This window comes from Seriola dumerili, unplaced genomic scaffold (assembly GCF_002260705.1).
Source record: "Seriola dumerili isolate Sdu_G_001 unplaced genomic scaffold, Sdu_1.0 BDQW01000073.1, whole genome shotgun sequence".
In the NCBI taxonomy this organism is placed as follows: Eukaryota; Metazoa; Chordata; class Actinopteri; order Carangiformes; family Carangidae; genus Seriola; species Seriola dumerili.
The window spans coordinates 448,978-473,492 of NW_019174328.1; the positions used below are offsets into that span (position 1 = coordinate 448,978).

Sequence of the window (24,515 nt, forward strand, 5' to 3'; positions counted from 1 at the left end):
CTGTCTAATCTGGGAATAACGTCCTCAGGCGATAAATTACATATACAGCATGTTGATTTGTCAGTATGAGTGCTTATTACTGCATTCGCTCGCCTCTCCCTTCTCTCTATTGGCCATTGGTTATTAAGAAACTTTTTCTTGCAGCCCATTGGCTGTCCGGTGTAGCGGGAGGGACGACTTCCAGGAAGTGATAGGATTTTGTTTCTGTTTCATACCGAGCCATGGGATAACTGGTTGTAGAACAAGTAAACATTTCAGGAAGACATTTACTTTAAAGTATTTATTTCGACAGCTTACCGACACGTTTCTGCTCAGAAAGCCCAACTGACGACTCCGTCGGAGGTCGGTGAGTATTTTAGTGTGTGAATTATATTTAAATGCTTATCACTAGCAAAGTGAGCTGCCGGTTAGGTGCTACTTTACGTTAGTGTTCTAAACGTCATCTTTAAGTTCCCAGAAAAAATATTTATCCCAACCGTTAATTGTTGTATGCCAGATAACGTTATTGTGTTTAACGGTTTTCAGTTGATTTAACCGTTGCAGTCAACAGTCGTCAACTGTCGTTCTTTTCCGACTTGTTGAAATATCAACATTTAAGATTACAACAGTGTTATGGGTTTGAACTCACTAAAAAGCAATAGTGTCTTTCAAAATGCTCAGGAACCAGACTGTAATTCCTTAAATTAACTACCAGCTCAAGCTTCAGTAGGTACTGTTAGTTAGCTAACAGGAAGTATTAAGCCAGAATTTCCATGATGCCAAAGTGTAAATTAAGTTTATGGACATTGTTCTTTAACATGTATAGTGGGGAACTGACAGTATAATGGCACACGGAAGTGTTGTATGAGCCAGGCCAGATTTCATAGTGTTGTTTCACTTTTGTTTTCATAGTTTGTATCATAATAATTATCTCCTTTCATTTTTATCTCAGAAGTTCATATTGAAGATATTTTCTGAAACTTGTTCAGTTGCCATGGCACCACCAAGAAAGAACGCCTTACCGAAAGAGCTCCCAGAAGGCTTCATACTGTCAGACACTGAGAAAAAGAATTGGAGGCTGGGGAGAAAGATTGGTGAAGGTGGCTTTGGACTGATCTATCTTGGTACTGTAATGAGCACACTGTGTCTGATGACACACCTACACAATGCACGCACCCGCTACATCCACACTCTGTCACATAAGTATGTATATGCAGATTTGTAGAATAACTCCTTTTCTGCCAGATACTTACATTGTTTCAAGGGAGACATTACTCTGATTGATCTCTTTTTCTCTTGGTTGTGAAAGCTGTTTGAACAAATCAAATTGCTACAAGAATTCCAATACATGTCATGTGCTCTGAAAGAGTTCTCTACTCCTCTAAAGTGTGAGGACCCTTGTTTTCCAATCAGCTACACAGCACAGCATTTTGTAAAATTCCCCTGGTCTTGGATAAATTTTGAAAATCCCAAGGATTTGATCCGATGCAAGAGTTAAGACTTAACATAATGTATCATAACATTTTAGTCCTCATTATGTCTGATCTTTCCTCACTGTCTCCTGTTGTCTTCAAGCCTCCCAGGATGTGGACAGACGTGTTGCAGAAGACGCTGATTTTGTTATAAAGCTGGTGAGTACATTTGTGCAGCACAAAGACAGCCTATCCATCTTCAGGGACACCTTAATGCTTTTGACATTATAGTATATACTTCAAGATGCCCTTTCTGGAAGGAGAAAAGAGACATTGCCATAACTTCATCAAACATCATGTGATTAAGTTTGGAGCCATTGTGAGAAAGCATATGAGAAAGTTGCAACAAGTGATGGCCAAAAATAATATTTGACTGTCTAGCAAAATTAAACTTTAGTCAGTTTGATGATTTTTCCAACAACTTGCACATGCACTGCTGTTTAGGGGTAGTAGAGTATCCTGAGGTGGCACACATGCATTGCAAAGTCCCTTGCTGCTGTTCCACTTCCAATTCCCATTAACTGGTTTGGGATAGCCTTCAGTATGTGAAGCTTTCATGCACATTGGAAAATGGTTGCTGAGTGAATAGAGTAAGACTGCAGATGCAGGTTTTAGTTCAGACTTTGGACTGTATTCAATATCAAACTGGTAAATTGACATACCCCTTCTTGTTTAAGGGCCTGAACTAGAGAAGGCACTGGCAGAACTGTCAGGACAGCATCTCTTCCGTTTATCGTAGTAACTAAGGTCACAAAAACAGCGTGCAGACCACAGTCCACATCTCTTTGTTCTTTGATTGTTTACTTGTAAACAATAATCGTTTTTGCTTTAAACAATGTCACAAAGATGCTTTCAAAATGGACTATAAATTTCAGCTGAATTCAACCAAAAACCAAAGTATAAAAATTACATATTTTAGTTTTACAAAGGCTGTAGCTGTTTCTCAATACAGACTTTGCCAAATTTGCACTCCTGTACTTGGAGTTTGAACTAGATAATTTCAACTCAGAAGTCCAGATTCCAGAGGAGGGGAGGACTATTCGCAATTGGAACAGCCGCGTTCTTCTTAAAATCAGCAGCTCAGCTCTGCATTGGTGATTACACTTCAAAACAACTGTGTCTAACTGCACTGTGACTGAATACACTGAAATAAAAGGTCCACAAACAGACTTTTTCAGGGAAAAAATGGAAATGGGCAGAATGAGAATATATTCGGGTATTTAGACTGTACTTGTGGATAAATGCTGTACAGTTAAATGTATACTTTGAATTATAACAGTGCTTGGGCTGTGAATGCTGACGTTTCACAAGTCCTTAAGAACACATGTACAGAGAAGAACGTTGAAGGAGCAGTAACTTCCTGGAGTATCCACTCCCTCACGGTGACTTAGATTTTAGGAAATTACTGGCTTGAGCCGGGAAATACTCAGGCACGTGGCTATGATTATGTAAAACCACAAATGATAGCTTTTACCCTTCTTTTTATATTACACATTTTGTAAGAATCAAACAAACAGTAAAAGGTGTTTATAATGAGATTTAAAGGTTTTAAAACTTTGGACCGAGACAGGCCAGCTGTCTCCCCCTGTTCCCACCCTTTAGCCTAGATGAAGTGGCTGCTGGCTCTAGCTCTACATTTTATTTTTAACTTAACATTATATTTAAGAGACCAACATGAAGAGTAGTTACCCCTGTAGTATTAACACCCTTGGTTGAAGGGTGGAATAAACAAGGGAATGAGAGAAGACAGATTTTACTTATTGAAATGGAAATTCTCTTTGTTTGGATGCTGTGTTCCATCCAGGTATTTTGGAGATTGCTCTTTCGGTAGACAGGAAGAAAGAGCAGGAAGAGAGCTATAAAAAGGAACCGCATGCAAAGGCAGTTTTTATTTAGGCGAGAGGAATGATGCTTGTTGGGTGGGACACTAACCTTTATCACAACTCTACTTTGTGATTTAGTCACAGACAATCAGCCTAGTGCAGCTTTTACCAGTAATAATGAAATAGTTAATACTGTTTGCTTGTATGTGCAGGAATACCAGGAGAATGGCCCCCTGTTCTCGGAGCTCAAGTTCTACCAAAGGGCAGCCAAACCAGAGAACAGTGAGTAGCACCACCTGTCCAGCGTCCCAGCAGCTCGCTGGAGCACGAGTGTGTTTGACTGATGAAGTGGTCGCAGACAGAGGCTTTGCTGCGTGCCGCACAGTAATTAATAATAAGCCAAAGCAAACATGCACCTCAGTGGTAGTTAGCCCCCCTCTCCATGCTTGTCTGGGCTCTCCAGTGCCTTCTTTTGGAGAGGAGCAAGAGAGAGGAAGCCACTCACACGTAATGATGCCCGGGCCTCCGCTGAGCCCCTGACCACCTGCCAGCCTGGTTGAGTGCCAGTCAGGCCAGTCGCCATCAAGCCCTGAGCCAGACCCACTGCTTTGTCTGGGGCCTCTGTGTGTATGTGTGTTTGCAGTTGTGTGTTTGTACTCTCAACACTGTAAGATTGATATTTGCATGCATGCATTATTACACTTACAAGGACAAATCTGAATTCTGGACAAAACATTTGCTTTTCATAGAGTTTGGAGGCTTTTGTTCAGACTCCTCTGTGAGAAAGAGAGCAGTTGGACTGGGGTTCAGGTCAGGGTTAGGAAATCATAAGAATCTGAAATTGTTGGAATAAGTACCAGCAAGTTTTTCTAGCTGCCAACCTCCACAGATTCATTAGTACAGCTAGGTGGTCCAAAGCACCAGGAGTGTAAAAATAGAAATGTGTTTCCGCACAATTACATATTTATTCCTCTTCTAATATTTCCAGGACAAAAATGGCTGACAAGGAAGAAACTGGACTTCCTGGGCATCCCGACCTACTGGGGATCAGGACTTGCTGAATGTAATGGCCTCAGGTAATGACAAAGGCGGCGTATGGTGGACAACATGTTATTAGATGGAAAACCATCATCGGTATTTTTTGTGCATATCACAGTGTTACTGTAGGTTTGCCTAAATCTAACCAGCCTTTTATAATATGTTGCACCGTAAGATGACAGAACTGTTGAAATGAAGGATATTATTCTGACCATAGCATTTTATTTCTAAATTGTTTTATCACAGATGAGAGAAAATGTCAGCAGGTGCAAATAATAATAGCTTTAGTTTTTTAAAATTAGCTAAAATAGACTTTATGGGCAGAACTTCAAAATAAGAGCTACTTCACACAGTGTAAAGTATTTGGAAGGTAAAGTAAATTACCTGCCGGGCTTTTATAACACGGCAAAGCTGTCTGTGTTTTATACTTGACCTAGTGGGCATTAGTATTTATGTTTGTTGTGTTGTACATTAGGTAAATTCTGGGTACTGTGGTGAGCTGTATCCATCTTGCAACTGACAAAAATGTTCTGAGTTGTTTGCTTGTGCTGTCCTTCAGAGTGGATTTATCTGCTTTAACGTTTAAAGGCAGTCGCCTTCCAGCCACAGCTGAGCCAAAGAGCAAACTTTCAAGGCTACTTTTCAGTGGTGTGTCTTTGAGTGTTTCTTTTGACAGAATTTAAACCAAAGACCTTTCTTATCCATTGACTCATTCAGTTTCACATGAACTATGTCTTTGCCTTGAAAGGAAGACTTCAGAATGTGTTGAAATGCCAGTGTTAACTTCCAGTATAAAGTATATTTTTAGACATGAAATGTGTTTCCCCTTTTCAATTTTTCGTCATGGACATTTTCCCACATTCTGTTGATAGGAGATATTTTCCAAAGTGTCTTAGTTAATGCTAAACTCTTATAACTTTTGTTAAACCTTTATTTCATTACCCAAGACTTGGTAAATAAACCATCAGCATATTAAAGTCACCATAATATTTATTACAAGGTTGTTTAAAATCTGTCTGATTCAGATTTTCTAATTTGGTTTATTTGGTTTTTTTAGTACTCCCAGGCTAAAAACCCCAAGACATATCAGGAATAAGGTTTTGACTGCTGGCCTTTCCCTCTCCCACTCAGTTATCGTTTTATGGTCATGGACCGACTGGGCAGTGACCTTCAGAAAGTCTGGAAGAAAGGTCATCCGAAAAAGACCACTGTGCTCCAGCTTGGTCAAGAACTGGTCAGATCATAATCATGGAATTCTTTTTATGACTTGATTATCGTATAAAGAGGCTGGGTGCAGCTCTCGCAGTTCAGATAGAAATTCATAGTCAAAAGCCACTTTAACAGATAATGACCTCTGTTATTCTTATTTTTGTGTCTACATGCTCTGTCATTGGCTGCTGTGCCAGGTGGATGTACTGGAGTATATTCATGAGAACGAATATGTCCATGCAGACATTAAAGCTGCCAACCTCATGCAGGGACACAGAGACCCTAAAAAGGTTGGTCCACTGTAAATCTCCACTAACTATCATGCATGTGCACATTAGTGAGGATTGTTCTATTGTACAAGCTGTACACTTTATGTAGCGCAGTTGAGGGCTATGCGTCTGTGTGCAAATTATTTTGATAATGCAAATGGTCAGTTATCAGCTATCTGCTTTAATGAAGATTACACCTCTAAAAAGAAAGGATAAATTTGTTTTTTATTTTTTGGTTGAATGGCTTTGTATTTAGTAATGTGTGTGCACTCTGCTCTTCTAGGTCTACCTAGTAGACTACGGGCTGTCCTACAGATACTGTCCTGATGGAGTCCACAAAGAATACAAGGAAAACCCTAAGAAGGGCCACAATGGAACCATCGAGTACACCAGCCTTGATGCCCACAAAGGACTTAGTAAGTCTTTCATTTTATAAAAAGATAAACTCTAGAGGAGAAAGCCCTGACTGTGTGCAGTCTAGCTGATCAACAGATGTGCTGTAGCGGTCACAATGTGCAGCAAGCTTCGTGGGCTGTTGAATGAATTCTCCCCACACTGGAGCAGCAGATGCATAACTCCTTCTCTGTGGTAAAATACACTGTCCTCTTACAGATATGTCCAGTGGAAAATACCACCCAGTACAAGTTGTTACTGTGGTTACCTTTACATTTAATTTCACCCTAAGCAACAACGCCTGCTGGGTCAGGTCCTGCTTTCCTCCTGGCTGTGAGGTGGGTCAGTATACAGGCTGACAGTTGATGACATGTTTAAAGTTATAGTTGGGGTTATTTGACATGGGGTTGTGTGAACTACTTACCTATAGTCAGTGTATTACCTGCAGTAGACACAAATACCGGCACAGAAGCTGGGCGATATGTTGCTGTGGACGGGGTCATTTTGTTTTCAATACAAATTTTTAAAAAATGGCCACCGAAAAAGGCCAATATCAGTTGAAGTGTAAGTTATATTTTGAAAATTTTCACAACTTTATCTTACCGTCAAACAGCCCTTTCCTTTGGGACTACACTCTCTCAACTGTTGAACTTCCGTATTCCTACACACAAGTCTTTCTGACTGAAACAGCTGATCTGCGGTGTAATAAAGTGCATGGCATAGGTGACCTTGTGTGCAAAATAAAGCGGGCAACTTTTAAGTGGCTAAAACATGTTCTTTCTGCCGACCCTGTCCACAGCGGTACTCTCACCTTCTGTTCTGGTACTTGTGCCTACTTCTCCAAACTGGCAATGTGCCTTTCCGAATATAGTGCAGGTAAACCACTGACTGTGTAAAACTGCCTTACATAACCCCATGTGAAATAACCCAAACTATCCCTTTAAGCATATTGGCAACTTTCACGAGTATTTCAGAGTATTTCAAGTGTTAGCAAGACAAGCACCTGCAGCTAAAGTCAGATACTGTTGAATGTGTTTCAGTAAAGCAGGACTCAAGATGAGCAAGACATGAAAAGATGTGACATTCTTTTTCTTTATACAGACAATAAGTTTGAGCTGAACATTATATCCTTATGATATCCTTATCTAGGTGTGAACATAGGCAATATTAATATTGCAAAAGGCAACGATATGGACAATATTACATTTCTCACACTCACCTCACCCCCCTGTCACGGCCACCCTGCATGTACAGGTAAAGCCAGCCCCTTGAGCAGTGATGGGGAGTAACAGAATACATGTATGCTCACTGACGAAGTGAGCACAATGTCCTGAAGTAAACCTTCACATTTTTGTGAGTGATCGCACTGTACAACAAGACTTATAGTGAATTGATTTGAACTGCAATTTTCTCATCCTCCCACAACCATCTGACAATGTAACAACGTTTGGCTGCTTACCAAAATGTTTGTTCCGTTGCATGTCTGTAAACAACTCACCTGTGGCCACTAGTCAGCTGACTGAGTTATTGCAGTGAGTCGATTCTCTCTCTCTCACTTCTCTTGTATAATATTATTCTCTGACATTAACATTTTTGTGACTTCACTCTGTTTGAGCTCAGCATCTGTGACAGACGTAATTCTTGGCTGTTTGACAGATTTTCTCTTGTTTTCACTTGTCATGAATTTATTTCCTCTGTGGCAGCCAAACATGTTCAACTCTCACTACAGACTGGTTTGAAATACTCGCTAGTGTAGCAAAAATTAAGGCTGCAAACAACTCAAAATGCAACTCTCTCCATTCAAAAATTGAATACATTCAGAGTGACTCAATGTGTTTAGACAGTTGATACAGTAGAAGAAAACAACGTCAAGGTCAATTAAATAGCTTTCAACCATATAACTTGATCTTCGTTAGCATAATGTGCTTGCCAGTTTGTAATTCGTATTATTGAGGTTAAAAACAATTTTTTTAGCACTTTAAGGAATTCTTGTCCATCTTGACTTAGAAGTTGAGCATCATGAATCAGTCTTGACCTTTGAAACAGCAGTTAACTTAAACTTGGGTTATTCTAAGTTAATCAGTTCCTTTTATTATTGTTATTAATGATTTGTTCTCACATGCAAAAGTTTTAACATTGACATTTTGTTTATAAAGGAATCATAGTAAGAACATATTATGTAAACAACAGTGAATATTAAGAAGAAAGCAAAAATAGAGCCATAAAGGTGTCACCAATTTGGAATTGAATAATTGTTGTGATAAAGGTTCTATGAAGATTTTAAGATTTCTTTTCTTAAAAAAAATTCATTTTGTCAATATAGACTTCACCTAATACTATCATTAGTTTGTTAACAAATAATTGGTGATTACAAACATGTCCTTCAATCAGCAGTTTCAAACATGAGCAGCTTATTGATTAAAAACCAGAACAGCCAACCAAGACAAAGGAGAGATTCCTTGAGGGAGAGTTAGTGTGATTTACCTGCAGTACGTGCCAAAAAAGGGGAGGCTTGGATTTTGTAATTTTTGTCTCAAAACAATACACACAAGCCATATTTAAGTTGAAAGAGTCACTGGTCACTGTAAACATTCCTCCTCTCCCCAGTGACTATGAAACGATTGCTTTACAGTGTGACCACCCTGGAAGATATGGGGGGCAAAATCCATAGCGCTTGCTCTGTGCAATAATGCATTCTGAGGTTCAGCTAAAACAAATCTGAAACTTCAGCAGTCTGTGTTAACCCAGTAGAGCGTTTAACTTCCAAAATTTGTATTTTTTAATCTACAAATTTCCTCTTTTGTGTTTCCTTGGTGAGCCATGGTTGATGCATTAGTGGCACAAAACACCGGCACCAAACATACACACAACTAACAGTGCAAAGGTACCCCCTTGATCTCGACTGCTGATGTTACTTCTTAGTGTGGGAGGAATGACAGGTATTCACAGTTGCTAGCATTTTGTTATTTTCACAGCATTTATATTAACCCTTCTCTAAGCTTTGTCCTTTGGGTTTGCCGTCTTTGTTTGTCAATACATGTAAAATGGCCTCTCCGCCCTGCCACCCTCCACCTTCCTCAGCTGATATTGGGAACACATTAACTGGCAAATTGCCTACATGCTCTCTCTCTTCATTGACCATCGATTCTCCATCTGCAGCCCCTGCTGAATTCCCCAGCACCGTCCTGTCTCTATTTAACAATTCCCTAATTAGCTGAAGTCATAACCTGCATCATGTATTCATCTCCCATTAATTAAGGGCTTTGGTGTTTGGTTAGAGCGCAGCCCTCGCCACAGGTTACCTCTGTGAGCCCCATGCCAACCCCTAACCCCCCCGACACTGTATATCAGCATGGCTCAGACTGCCTAATCGCCACGGCAGTGTTTCCTGTCATCGTAATCGATAAATAAAAGAAGAGAGGAAAATGTTCTGTCAGCAATTATCAAATGGAACTCATGTTAATTTTAATATGATTTTGAAAAGGGGGAGGGAGGGAGCAGCAGAAAATGGTGATATGTCTTTCTACATGAAGCAGCATAATGTAAATGTTATAAGTGTGCATCCATCTTTCCACCAAGTGCTCTCACTGGAAACAAGAGTTTGCTGGAAGCCTGACAGAGATGATGATAATCATTGTTTTAAACACAAGTTAATGTCTTTATTATACTAGTTCCTCAAAGAATGGAACAAACCTCCAGCTATGAAGAAAACATTAAAATATACAGTATATCTCTCTGGATGTTGTGTTAAAGTATTTCCTACTGTGGTGTGGAGATAATGACCGAGGACCAGACCCTTGTCTGCCCCTCTCTGACCTCATGGCACCAGTACCCACAAAGATGTTGACAGGTTGCCATGGTGAGGTTTGGCAAACACAGCTCGCGAGTGGCAGGCCTTTGAACACAGAGCTAAACGGTGTAATTATCGCCATTCGGTGGGCGTTCATCGGACAGAAGACCATCTCCCAAAGACAAGACTGTGAAGCAAAAGGGTTAAGAGTGTGACACTGCAGCACGCTTTAGGGAATCTGAATAACAATAGGAGATAATTAACAACATCGTTGCTGCCTCACCTCCTTGTCTAAAGCATGTAGAGAATGCGTGTGTATTTATGTGGGTGTTTTGTATTTATGTACTGTGCATGTGTGTTTCAAGCATGTCCAGGATTCCTTTGAGAGCTGTTTAAGTGTATGTGTATGTGTTTGCACATGCATATCTCTTCACTGTTCTCTGCCATTACTTATATGAGGGCAAAACATGTTAAATACAGAAGAGCAGACACACAAAACACTAATATGAGTTGTGATAATGTGCCTAGAGCATGCACGGAGGGCAGCAATGCTTAATGTACCTGTTGATCTTTTAATTGTTAATCTATTAGGGTGCTCAGGGAGTTGCTATACTTTTCCAATGTCAGTGTCATATGTATTTTTTATCTTTATTGTCCTTCAACAGGCTCTCAGTAGCAATGGAGTACTGTAATTATTTACAACAATAGGAAGCCAAAGAGTAATGCTGACTTAATGCAAAGGCAAACAAAACTAACTTGTGTTGTCAGAGTTGTTGAGATGAAGTGTAACAGACAATGAGCGTTTCATATTTGAATTAAATTAAAGGTTGTCAGTCAACACCAGTTTTACTGCTGAAATATCTGCGCTTTGCTCTCTCATCTCATCCAGATGTTCTTATTCATTTAAGTTTTATTTATTTACACCCTCTATGTGTCTTTTGAAATAATCACTGGACACATGAGTCAGATTAGGCAATCATAAAGTGCATTTAAGGTCAATTAATGAGCATTTTCAATTAGTGCATAAAAAAACCTAAGAGGAAGGAAGGAAATGTACAAATTTTTTTGCCCCCAATTCCTAATATTTACATTACAGTTGTTGGGTAGGCCCAACAATGTTAAATTATTCTATATTTCACACAATTAGAACAAAGATTTTATTTTCTTCATTCCACCTCTGTTAATCATCTCACAAATCCTCACATTTATCTTGTGGCTCACAAGGCCCCGACTGTATTTGAAGTAAATTAAATTACTTGAATTGCTACAACAGTGAAATACTGCTTTACACACTGATGCATCAGTATTAACAATCTAAGCATTTACTATACATATTTAATAGTGTATCAGTCACAGCGACCATTTTTGAGAAGATGTAGTACTTTTCTCTCTGATAATTTAAATTGAAATGAGGATTTTGAATGCAGAACTTATACTTGTAATTGAACTCCCCGTTCCTCCCACAGTCCAAAGACTTGCAAGTTAGGTTGACTGGCAACTGTAAATGGCGTCGGTGTGAATGTGAGTTTGAATTGTTTGTTTGTCTCTACATGTCAGCCCTGTGATAGACTGACAACCTGTCCAAAGTGTACACCGCCTCTCGCCCTATGTCAGCTGGGATTGGCTGAAGCTGCCAGCCACTCTCAAGGAGAAGCGGTATAGCTAATGGATGGATGGATCTCTACACTTGTGCACAGAAGAGTGGTCTGAGCTCTAATGATCTCATCATCATACTAGAGAGAGAGAAGACATCAGTTGTCTTCCACTTTGACACACTGCTCAGGATAAAACGTGTTATATTATGGCATCTGATTCTGGCATTAGACCTTCAACACAGAAAGTGAAAAGTCACTAAAAATGTTAAATGTGGTAAAAAAAAAAAAAAAAATAGGTAGGAACCTTTAGAAGGAGCACCAGACAGACATGCAATAGAGATAGATAGTAGACAGAGGTAACGGCAGCAAAGACCTTGATTTACCTGAGTCTCTGCCAAAATGAATGTAATGTATCAACTAAAGCAGCATTTCTCAACCTCTCTTCACCTGTTGCATGTTAAGGTCCAAAAAAAATCTCTTGAAAATTACCCTCAAAGTTGATGTAGGGTTTTATTAGCAAACATCACTCTTCTCAAGGCCCTTTGTATACAGTCATTGTCAACATCCAGCCGTTAATTGGGCTGTTCCCTAAAAGTCCATGAGTCACTCACACGTGATGCACTGATTTGCATTTTGTGAGTCGATTGACCGCACTTTTTTTTTTGTTGTCTTACTAAATGAAGGAGCGGCAGTGTGGCTGGTTGTAAACTTTACGAACTGAGTCTTAAAATGACCAAACCACAACAAACTAACTGTGATGGAGCTAGAGACAGGTGATGGAAACAATCTACACTGGACAACACCATGCAGGCCATCACGACTTGTTTCTGTTGGCTGTAGTAGGATTTCATAACTGAGCTCAAACCAAGACGAGTTTCTAGGTACAGCTTTAGTCAGTATGGTGTGGCGCCTCTGGAGAAAGCGGCTGAGAGAGATGAAGTGACTCTGCATGTGGGGAGTGAGTGATATATCACCCTAGCTGTAGATGAGGTGTAATTGTGAAAAGACATCAGTAATAACTCTGAGTGTTTATAAAAATGAAAACTATAGATAAAGAAAAAGCATGAGCAAAGCATGCATGTTCACATGTAATCAGATTACCACCCTCACACTCCATGTAATCTGGTCCTGTGTGCCATTGACCACGCTTCCTCTTTAGACAAGACGGTTGGCTGGGGAGGATCAATGCTGGCTGTGGCTCAGGGAGGAGATTTCTCCCCTCTGATGGAGCCAGTCAATAGGTAATTTCTCCGGAGACGTGTGGCGGCCGTTACAGTATTGAGCTGCTAAAACTCCCCGGGCTCGACCCCTCTAGATGGACTTGGTCCCCATGTATTGATAGATCTCACAAACTAATGTAGCCCCATGCAATCACACACACACACTCACAGTAAGACACAACATACTCTTGACTTGTTGTTAAGGAAGTCTTAATTCACTGGAAATCACACAGGCATCGTACATACAATTTTTCATGTCTTCAAATACTTTCCCCAATATCAAATTCTGTTGTTCTACCTGTCCTCCTGATCAAATGAACAGTGAGAACTGGTAACACTAATCTTGGGTGCCCACCTTGAAACTTTGGTAATTGTATAGATCTTCTGTGATGCTGGGGTGAAGATGGGTGTGAAGCATCCATGGTTTAGAATTTGTAGCTTCTTTCCTACAGGAACATCCATTTTTGAAGCATTGTCTACTGTCATGGCTACAAGTTTTTCCTCTATCAGAACCAGACTTTTAGGGGATTTAGGATTTTTATTTTTAAGGAACAAAGCTTAACAAAGTAAAGTCAAATCTGTTTTATTTCACACTACATCACAAATAAGAAAAATTTTTACTAGGCGACTGTGGCTCAGGAGGTAGAACAGGTTGTTCACTAATCAGATGGTTGGTCGTTCGATCCCCGGCTCCTCCAGTGTGTTGAAGTGTCGTTGGGCAAGATACTGAACCTCAATTGCCTCTGATGACTGTTCCATCAGTGTTTGAGTGTGTGTATGAAGAAAGCGCTGTACTAATGTATGTGAATGGGTGAATGTGGCTTGAAGTGTAAAGCACTTTGAGTGCTATATAAGTGCAGTCCATTTACCATTTACTTAATACCTTTTTATTAAATTCCTTCAAAGTCTTCACTACATATATTATGAGACTAGACAGACATGGATATAAACTGGAACCTGACTAGTGGAGGCTTACAACTGCGAGGTGGTAATTTTAGTTTCAAATATGCGGCAGTCTTCCCCAACACCTGTAGACAGACTTGGATGTGTAAAAAAAGGTGGAGTTCAATGGTTCTAGGGTTAGCAATGCTTTTACCTCTATGGTCCAGACTGGAATGTCTCGAACATACAGAACAGACATTCAGACATTCAATTCCTCTATTTCTATAGAGGTAAGATAAGATTGCCATGAAATTTGGTGCAGACATTCATGTCTCTCTCAGGACAAGAGCTTTAATGATAAGAACTTGTATAGCCATCATCAGGTCAAAATTTCATCTGCAATATTGTGTTTGTGTTTTGTGCTAATTATGGTGTGAACATGAAAACCATTGTACCTGCTAAACATTAGCATGTTACATTGTCATTGTGAGCATGCTACAATACCAACCACTACTACCTTTATGTTGAGTTTACTACAGCTGATAAGGATCAGAAGTAAACCTTGTATTTCAACTTTAATTTATCTTATCATTTGATTTTTTGTTAATATACAGTTAGATGGGACTTGTTCTGACTGTATACACACACACAGTGTGTTCCTATGACATGTGATACAGTGTAAGAGGTGAATTAGCACCTGTGCTGCAGAATTTTAGATTTATTCTACTTTGTGAATCTTGCATCAGCTCTAACTTGATGATTCTGCAAATGGTACCTGTTTCTAACCTTGACTGTTCTTCTAAAAGAAAATCTAAAATCTAATGTTAAAAATGCTAAAAAGGACTCTTTGTGATCACAATAATCCAGCTACTGATTTTTGCACTGCTGCTTTTTAGTGGGATTATTCTTAAAATATGAGGAAAAATTATTATTATTATTATTATTTTTTTTTTTACCAACAAATTTAAAAGCTTTCACAAACTGAAACTTGAAATTGAATTATGGATAATTTATAGATAAAAGAAGCAGGATGTAAAAATATCAATGGCAAAAGAATATTTGTTTTATTGTAATTTTTGACCACCTCAAATTTCTGTCTCACTCTAGACCCATCTAGACGCAGTGACCTCCAGATTTTGGGTTTTTGTCTTCTTCACTGGTTGTGTCGGTCTCTGCCTTGGGACGGTGTTCTCAGGAACCCAGCTCAGGTCGAGGAGGCCAAGACCAGGTAGGTAATCCCTTGTACTGTTTCTGCAGCAGAGATATAACAACCTGTGATGAAACGTCTAGGCAGGTGCCCTTGGAATAGAGCTTATAGACAACTAAAAGCCAGTATACAAACAGTACAGCAGAGCATTTCAAATGAAAGCAGGAAACACCTGAAACTTATCTAAACACCTTGAAGAGAGGCGTCCTGGTCTGTAGACAGAATTGAGGCTGAGTGAATTTCAGTTGTTAACTTTATATTAACATCATGTCTACAACATCTTCATGTCCTGAAATGTTACTGTTGCTGTTTGTGAACTGCGAAAGCCACACACAACGTTCACAAAGGCAAACTAGCTTGTTTATGCTAACTGTCATGTTCTATATACAAAATGTTGTGTTTCTCCCTCTGGTGGGCATTTTGAGTTTTCTCCAGCTTCAAGGCTATAGGTTAAGTTTGTCATGTGATGCAGCCAGGTCAGCCAGTTTTTTCCTCTTCTCTTCAGAAAGTGCTAGTTTTGCCATGAGGTCTGCTTTGAGTTTTCTACCTGTATTTTGAAGCTGTGTCCATCCTTTGGAGTTTATTGCTTGTGAGTATCATTTGTTCATGAAAGACTCACATTTTACAACATTGTGTTTATGTATTTTAAGCTCTGTGTTACACTCAGCTAAAACGTTCTGTTTAATCTGCTGCTTACTGCTGCTACTCATTTGTTAGCTTCTTTATATTCCTGAGTCATGCTAATCTGTATCTTAGTGTAACATACCATATTTTCGTTTATTTCAGTTTTACAAGTTGTAACTTGAAGAGCTGCAGACAACAGTAAAGAATATAAACTTTACTCCAGCTTCTGGGATTTCTTCAAGTTTTGTTCGCTACCTGTCGATTTGTGTACAGACACACACTGAGGGCATAGCGAGTCTTCACACATTAGTGGGCTAATGTCATTACAGTTCCATCTGTCTAAGAATAACACTGACTTTTTAAATGAATATTTTTACACCATGGGTATGTCACTATATATGTATTGAATTTAATTTTTGTACACTCCCTATATGGAGGTGTGTGCATGTGCATGATATAGAAATGATATACGGCTTTTGCTATAGATATACCTTTAAGATCCATCAACAAAGTAAGGAAAAGTTCTCCATTTCATATAATACCAGTCTAATTTGACCATCAAAGTAATGGATACAGGGTATCATATGCAGCCACTCTATTATCCAGGATAGGCCAATCTGTAAGCAATGGGACATGCACTGACTTTCACTGTTGCACCAGCAATCTCCTGCCGAGCATATTAGCCATCTGTCTGTCAGAGTGGACGGATCCCCTAGCATGAGTAATGACGGGCAGTAGGGAACATCCTGGTCAGCAATTAGCTGAATTAAATATGTATACTTCATGACCCTTTTGTTAACTGGAGAAAATGAATCTGTTTTTTGTGTAATTGAATCATTTTTGAAGATTGATTTTAACATAGTGTGGGTGTGCACATGGTGCCAGTATTACTGTTTACAGATGAGCTTCTGCCTGCAATTTTCTGAAAGACTTAATATCTAGATCACTACTGGAGTCGTCCAAGACCAGTAGTTTGTTGTCCAAGCAAGGTCATATATCAGTAAGTTTCTCCTCATTTGATGAGTTTGACAGTTTAATCTGAGCTAATGCAGTTTTCTGTTCAGCCACCATCTGCTTCAGTAGCTGATGAATACTTCGGAGGTGACCGTCTGCATTGGAGTTGCCATTGTTATTTCCATCGGCATGTTCCATACTTCTTGTCTTGTTTTTGTTCATTGTTATATGTTTTTAAGGATGCACATTTGGGTAGACCATGATTGTCGAATATTTTTAGAAGGTGATGCCAAGACCACTCAGTCTAAGCGGCCATCTTGCAGAGACCGCCACATGACAACACTTTTAGAAATTCCTAAAATAATTAATGGCAATGAGAAGTTTATGTTTGTAGCTGGTGGTAGCCACTTGCAAGGTTTTTATATTCCTCTGTTATCTTCCTAGATACTTGCTGTATGTCTCAGGTTTTCCTCCAGTCTAAATACATTTTATAATGTCATGAAATATAAAATATATAAATATAAAATTAAATCCACAGGCTGGATATCATATCCAATATATATACAATCTAATATAGTTATGCAATAAAACACTTTGTGAAGCATATAACTTTAAATATTAGACTGAATTGCATTGCAATGCTTGCTGTGTAAGCTGTGAAATAGTACTTTGCTCTGTATATTTTGTATGAACATCCTGTAGGACAGTTTGCCTGGGCTTGGATTCAGCTTGTTCTCCTGCTGTGTTCTAACTCTACTATCCACCTCTGAGCTCCATCTCTCGTAATGCTGATGTTCTCACTTCCTCACTGTCGTACCTTCCTTTACTCCTCCCTCAGACTGATGGAGAATCTGCCAGACTCAGTCCAGCAGCTGTCAGTGAGCACAGCCAGCACAGGTAAGCCAGGGCCGCAGGGCATCTTCTAATTCAGACTAATTCAGGTTGTGGGCTGACAAGCACAGAGCATATGGGTAATGCTGTTGTACAGCAATATTCCTGTATGCATAAGCAAGATGGTTTTTCATTCATAAGAAAACATGTAAAGCATGAAAAATGATCAGATGTGTCCTTGAGAATTATGTTCAGTTTCTTACTTGTCTCATTGTCTCACAACAACTGGCAACTGAAATTAAGAAAATGGACAAAGTTCAATTGCTCCAAAGTGTAGAGAGTTTTTGATAACAAGCTAAGTCACAGGCGGTTTGTAGAAAGTTACACTGTGGCCACAACTTCTGCAGTGTGAATGGATGAAATGACTCTGGACTTTTGTTTTGAAATCACATTGAGCTGGGATGATTTTTTCACTGTTTGGTCCTTTAACAAAAGCAGGAAATGCGTCTTCAACACATCACATTTCAGTTCTCAGGGCAGAGTAGTAGTAGAAGTGGCAGTCTGCTCTTTTTGGAGTGTTAGTGCACTTTACTGATTCTACCTGAGATTAAATGCTGTTGTTCTGTCCTGCCAAACAAAATGAGGCAGTGAACTCAGGGTTAAAAGTTTTCCTGTAATCTTAAAATGATGACTTATTGGGAATCTGTCAATATTTCTTAGACTTCTCACCATAAAATAATTCAGATTTTAAAAGCATAACTGCAAATAATTGATCAGGATATCACGTTTATTCTGACTTTCTGTTGTTTCTGTGTTTTTACATTCATTAGATTATTTTTTAGTACTTCCTCTATACTATCTATTTGGTGGAAAAAAACACAATGCTTCACATAAAGAATAATTTCATGCACTGTTTTTCAGTTGAACTTCTGAGTGGTTTTACAGGAGCAATGACCAGAGGTGGACAAAGTACACTGCTCCATTACCTGACAGTATAGATCCTCTGGTCAAATATGACTCCAATACAAGTGAAATTTGTTTTTTTTGTTTTTTTTATTTGAGTTGAAGTACTGGAGTACTTGAATTAAAAGTACTGAAGTATTCAAAAGTACATTTTTTATGTCAACACATTGTTGTATTGTTCCACATTTACAGAACCTAATGACTCTGAAACAACCTGCTGACTGAACTGATCTTTATCTAACATCTCCATGGTTAGGACACTGACAGGTTCACACATGACTGACAGTGGAGGAGTTGGCTGTGATTGGTTTTTCTCCTGTAATGACTACAGTGTATGGTCTATCACATTTTTCAAAATAAAATAAAAATAAATTCACTGACTAAACAATGCTTCAAAGTAAGAGTTCCTCATATAAATATAGTGGAGTCAAAAGTACAATATTTGTCTTTTAAATCGACTAGTACTCAAGTAAATGTACTCCATTACTGTCCACCTTGCCATCTTCAAAGGGTTGTCCTGAGGTTATTACTGCATGTAATGGCAGGGAAACAAAATCAACTGATCATATGGAGCCATTTCAGCTTGTCACTTCTGTCATTTCATTGTACTTGTTAGGGTGGTGATGATGTTTAGCAGAAAGGTATCTTTGTTTCAGTACATATTATATTCTTCATTTTGTGAACACATGGCTGTGCACAGATTCCCACAGGTTGTTTTTTTTCAATGACAGATTTTGGTAAAAATCCATGGATTTCAATCACTTGTACTTGAGCCTGTTTAATCCAAGTAACCTAACCATGCCTGATGTGAAGAGGGCCTTTAAAATGGATTATCTTGCAGTCTGCTGAGATGAGACTTAAAAATTGGTCTGGACTACAACAGATCCTCATTGTGTCCAAGGTCACAGAACCAAAACTTTTCACCCAGAATGAATCTCTCTCTCTTCCAGTCAGCTGAGGCTCCAGTTAAACAGCCGTCCCACTGACATGCCTTTCAAAGTCTGTCGTGTGTTATCTCCTCTTTATGAGTAGAGGTCACACCTGTGTGAGGGCTCAGTGTGTGTGATGTATGGCTGGGACCAGCTGCTTGCTGTCCGCCACAGATAAGAGCCAGTTTATGCATCAACTAAGTGTCTGTGTGTGTGAGTGTGTGTGTGTGGGTGGGTGTGTGTGGTGGGGGGGGGGGGGAGTTCTACCGCAGTATGTGTCATATACGTACGTTGTCAGTGTGTGATGTATAGAGGCTGACTGTGTATGCCACTTCCACACATAGACACAGTGCAGATCCATGGCTGTGCACATGTCTAGTCTGCTCTCTGTTGGGAGATACATTTCCAGGCTGATACACATCTGGTCTGTGACACCTTCAGGTTCATCTTGCCTTTGCTGCTGCATGTCTCAAGACTTCCAGAGACGATTTCATACCTAGTGCCTCACAGCTAGTAAAACCAAACTATAATGCTTGTGCAACGAATCACAAATTACACCAAAGGGTTTGACTGATCCGGATTTATCCAGAATATTCTACAAGATATTTGAGTTGAAATATTTGGACGTGCTGTAAATCTTTGACTTGCTGTTTGACTACTCTCTGTACCTGTCCGTAGACGAGGTGGCTGCGTTCCTCCTTTATGTGAAAACTTTGGGCTACCAAGAGAAGCCAGACTACAAGCATCTCAAAAAGCTGTTGGCCTGTGGTGGCAGGGGAGGACTTGACCTCTCCGCGCCTCAAGGATCTGCAGCAGAGTCATCCACCAAGGCGGCAGATCTTCACACCAGGGAAAAGGTGAGGGGGGCTGAGACCTTGTGTCTAAACTTGTAACTGAATGAGTGTATGGTGTGAGATCCCGTCAGTCTAACAGTGGCAGTACATCCTGTATATGTATTGAAACATGAGATTGTGTCAGCAACTACTTAAATTATTCTGTGATTGATGCCAACAAAAGGTTTTTGCACCTGACAGAAATGTAACAGACACAACTTCCTGCGTTTTCCAGAAAAGATCAACATTAAGGCTGATTTCAACATCTAATCTGTTTTTGTTTTGATTAAAATAAACCCAAGTGTATTTCCCTGGTTAGTACAGTTCACTTGGTGAGCTCAAAACAACTGGACTGAGACAAATGGGCCTTTTCAAAATACTATGGTCGATATGATCAATGTCCATCAGACAACTGTATGTTGGGCTATTAGAAGAGCGTTCCTTCACTCTCTAGTGCTGCTGTAGGTGTTATATGCACCTACCAACCCAGGAAGAAGCAGCAAAGAAATCAGGAATATATTGACAGTACTCATTGCTGCAAACAACTCTATAAGTTGTCTTATTTCTTTTTCAGTAAAATAAATTTTCAAAAATTCAAATCACAGAGTCGGACGTAGCCGCAGACCAGCACAAGAGATGAGACCTACTTTTTTTTTTTTTCCACCCAGCTGCTGCACTCTGCTCCAGAAGTCCTCTGCCAATAGTGCGGCCATCTCCACAGCACCCCATCAATTAGGCCTTAATGGTAGAGTGGCTAGATGGAAGACATTTTGAGTGAAAGACGTATGACATCCTTCTTTTTAACAGTGGCTGAGATTTTTAGTCATTTGCAACTTGATAACCTCAGCTCTTGTCAATTCAACTGGAGTGGAAGTGAGGAATCACGTCAAATAAGAACATTCTGCACTGTGTGTACGGCAGCCCCAACAACAGCAGGTAGTTGTAAAATGAAGAGATGGCTGTGCTGCTCAGTGATGCTCATGTGGCAGTATGTATATGTATAGTGTTTTTCTGACCTGCGGAAAACACTGAATGCTCACTTGTCATTTGGGTGTGGGTTCAAATAGAGAAAGAGACGTCACACCGTCACAACAACGTACCGGAGTTTTGAAGAGGCACGTGAACCTTCCAACAGACGCCTCCTTGTAATGGACTACTTCGTATTGTGAACTCATCTTCCAGTGATTCTGCTGCACTGGTGCAAAGACGACAGTTAGTGCCTGACAAACAGGTACAAAGTTCTGATTTGTCAGGAATAACCTATCAGCTGTAAAAAAACAAATGAAATGTACGAAGTCAAAACATGGTTTTGTCTCGTGAAGTCCCGGCTCAGATCAGAGGTGAAGCAGCAGACTGTGTGCTGGTCAACTGAAGTATTCCTTCAGGTTTTTCAAAATGCAACTGTCACTGATACAATGAGTTTTAATAACATTTCTATATCCTGTGGAAATGTTTCTGAGTATGGTGCACATACAGTAGACTGTAAAGTAACATCACAATTATGACAGATTCAGTATGGAAGTGCAAGTGTGTAATGCATATAGTCTTTTATAGGGACAGTGTGTTTTACGGTGTGTGTGCCCGTGCTACAGAAAGTTAACAGTAGCACTGAATAGTTTGAGTCATTTGATCCTTGCTGTTTGTTTAAAACATAAAACAATTTTTTGCATGCAGAGAACATTCAACAACTTCAGTGTTGGTTACAAATAGTTCTGTTCCTCATGATGTCTCTAACCTGAGAGTGTGGAAACGTGACAGCAGTGAAGCGGGAGTTAACCTCCTACTGAGCCCCCCCCCCCCCCCCCCCCCCCCCCTCCCCTCACTGACAATGTCACCCAGAGACGTGTCCAGGTCAGAGCTGGAGGAGAAGCGCGATTCTCCTCAAATTCACCAGAATCACTTCTTGACCCCTCGGGCCCACGGAGCGCCCTCTCAATGGCCCAATTTGAAGAAGTTGATGACACACACTTTACGCAGCACAGGATGTCTCCAATTATGCTCCTGATTTCCTCTCCTCTCCTTGTGTCATTTAATTTCCATGCTAAAGTGCTGGCCAGTTTGATCCCTAGTTAAACAGAAGTGGCCATTTACAGGCGGTTTAGTGAGGAGAGTAAATGTCAGCCGAGATAAAGGCCATTCAACGGGCATGTTCACTGAATCATTTGCCACTAGTGTCGTATAAATAAATTATTTTATATCTGATAATGGCTATGAAGAGTCAAAGTTTTATTTAAGAGAATCTGCTCTAAGATTGTTTTTTTTTTTTTTTTTTAACATCATGAAAATAGTTGGAAAAGTTTTTTCTCTCTCTCTTTTTTTTTTTTTTTTAGAAGATATTTCATGACGGGGTTTAAAGGCCCTGGTAACAAAGTAGGGGCGTATAGAACAGATAGGGGTGTTTTCTTAAACTGGCTCCAGCAGTAAATAATCTCACATGTATTTATCAACAGAAAGCAGGACGAGCCAGAGGAGCCCCCAAAGCCAAGCCGACAGCCACAGTGATGGATGAAGAAGTTCAGGAGGGAGCCAAGTCTAAACCAGTGCCCACTCAATACATTAGAGCCCCACCCCTCACTAAACCTCAGGCGCAGGTAAGATCTGAAACAACCCATAATAAAGTTCAGTCTATGTGTGTTCAGACTATTTTATAACAAAATACACTCAGAGGCCATTTTATTAGCTAGACCCTTCTACCTGATAAAGCCCTCTGAACAGTCTGAACTCTTCATGGTTCGTACACTTCCTGGAGATCCTGCTCCATGTCGACACAATAGCACTTGCTGCAGATTTGTCACCTGCACTTTCCACATCACAAAGATGATCTGAGATCTGGTGGACTGTGGAGATCACTGGAGTTCACTGAACTCACTGTCATGTCGGTGGATCAGTTTGTGGTGACATGTCTTACTGTACTGCCAGTAGTAGCCATTAGAAGACGGGTAGACTGTGATCATAACTAGATGCTCAGTGGGGGAGTCCTGGTGACTCACCTGATAGAGCACCTACCACTCAGGCTCAGTCCTTACTGCAGCGGCCTGGGTTTGAATCCAGCCAAACAGACCTCCCTCTGCTGCACCTCATCCCCTCTCTCTCCCCCTTTCCTGTCACTCACTGTCCACATCCCAATGAATAACTTCAAAAGAAGAGATGCATATGTTTTCACAGTATGCTAGCATGCACCAGTGTGGAGACATGTTAAGGCTTATGGGACACGCTTGTTATATGAAGCACCAGTCATCACAATTTTCATTTCAGTCATTAAAGATATCAGGCCACAGTCAGGGTGTAAACACACGTTCATCATATAACTTCACTTAAACTGAATAACATTGTCAAAAGTATTCTGAAATCAACAGTAAACTTTTTTCTACTTGCTCACAGAAGGAAAAAGCTTTTCCTGCTCCCAGAAGATCACAGCGACCAAGACCTGATCCTGTACAGACTTATCAAGATGATAGTGAAGATGATAGTGAAGATGAGGATGAAGATAAGACAAGACCCAGACCCATCCCTGAATGTTACCTCAGAGGCCCTCCGATAGCCCCCAGAACTCAGTCTAAACAGGTGTGAGGCAAATGTGTAAGAGCAGCCAGGTTCTTTATCTATAACTGAAATTTGAAAAAAAATCGGTTTGAATGTTATTGATGAATGTAAAAAAAACAAGTGTTTGATTGTACTTAAGTCTTTGTAAATGTCTGAAACATTACGATTCCTGCTGTGACTCAAGTCCTCAAGAAGGTTGAAAAGAAACACTAAAGTGTTCAGTTGGAAATCACTTGTTCACAAGTTTATTTGTAGTTATTCACATGTTCACGTTATTGTCAGCTCTAAAACAGCAAACACTTGAATTATTCTCTTTGATAGAAAACTAAATCCAAACAGACCTTCAGGAAAAGAGACGACCTCACTGTGACCTCAGCGAGGCAGGAACGAGGAACCCGCCTGCAAAGGAGGAAACACGCCGTCCCGGGGTGTGACAGTCAGAACCATGATGATGAAAGGCTGATACACAACCACAGAGCAGGCTACAGCCACCAACAGTGGTGGGACAGAAACCTCTGTCATGAACACAGAGACAGCTCTGGTGATTGGGATAACTCTGTTCTCAAAGGTCCAGGACAGGAAGCTGGTCCCACACAGAGGACAGGACTGCTGCACTGGCTTGTCTTTGCAGGTGTCTTCCTTTCCCTGGGTGCCTGCGTTCTGGGCTTCTTGGAGTTTGACAAAGTGCATTTAAACCCTTTTAATCTAGAAAATTAAGTGTTTTTGAGCAGGTAAGCTTCTTCCTGAGCCATTCCCCATGGGCAAGATGGAGCTGATATGAACCCAGAGCCACTCCTCAGGACTTCTGGGCTGACATTTTCACTGTGATAGGCTGCAATTGAAAGAGAAGCCTCAGTTTATTCTTAATAATTACAATATGGTTAATAATTATGTTTACATGTATATGAAGGATCGCTTTAGAAAAAACTAAAATGCGCTGTCCTGTCTGGAGTGTGGGTGA

General features: G+C 40.1%; 2 protein-coding genes across 9 annotated transcripts in view; one reads left to right on the forward strand and one right to left on the reverse strand.

Moving 5' to 3' along the window:
• Positions 1–220: 220 nt before the first annotated feature.
• Positions 221–24,292, forward strand: LOC111220696 (serine/threonine-protein kinase VRK1-like). Of its 7 annotated transcripts, none has more exons than XM_022743879.1 (14): positions 221–346; positions 932–1,103; positions 1,555–1,610; positions 3,487–3,556; positions 4,263–4,350; positions 5,444–5,546; positions 5,719–5,811; positions 6,074–6,206; positions 14,778–14,898; positions 17,294–17,352; positions 19,857–20,035; positions 22,462–22,602; positions 23,393–23,575; positions 23,876–24,292. In XM_022743879.1, the coding sequence occupies exons 2-14, from the start codon at positions 974–976 to the stop codon at positions 24,269–24,271; spliced, it is 1,752 nt and encodes a 583-aa protein (XP_022599600.1). In that variant the 5' UTR covers positions 221–346; positions 932–973; the 3' UTR covers positions 24,272–24,292. The 7 variants fall into 7 exon arrangements, with proteins under 7 accessions (XP_022599600.1, XP_022599602.1, XP_022599601.1 ...); XM_022743881.1 differs by having other exon boundaries at positions 969–1,103; XM_022743880.1 differs by having other exon boundaries at positions 221–342.
• Positions 24,287–24,515, reverse strand: part of fancl (Fanconi anemia complementation group L) — a 32,385-nt gene continuing 32,156 nt past the window's right edge. The window contains exon 13 of one of the 2 annotated variants that reach the window (XM_022743888.1): positions 24,287–24,386. In XM_022743888.1, the coding sequence (XP_022599609.1) occupies positions 24,374–24,386 (13 nt within the window). In that variant the 3' untranslated portion in view covers positions 24,287–24,373. The remainder of the gene's footprint in view (positions 24,387–24,515) is intronic. The other variant, XM_022743886.1, reaches the window with a different exon arrangement.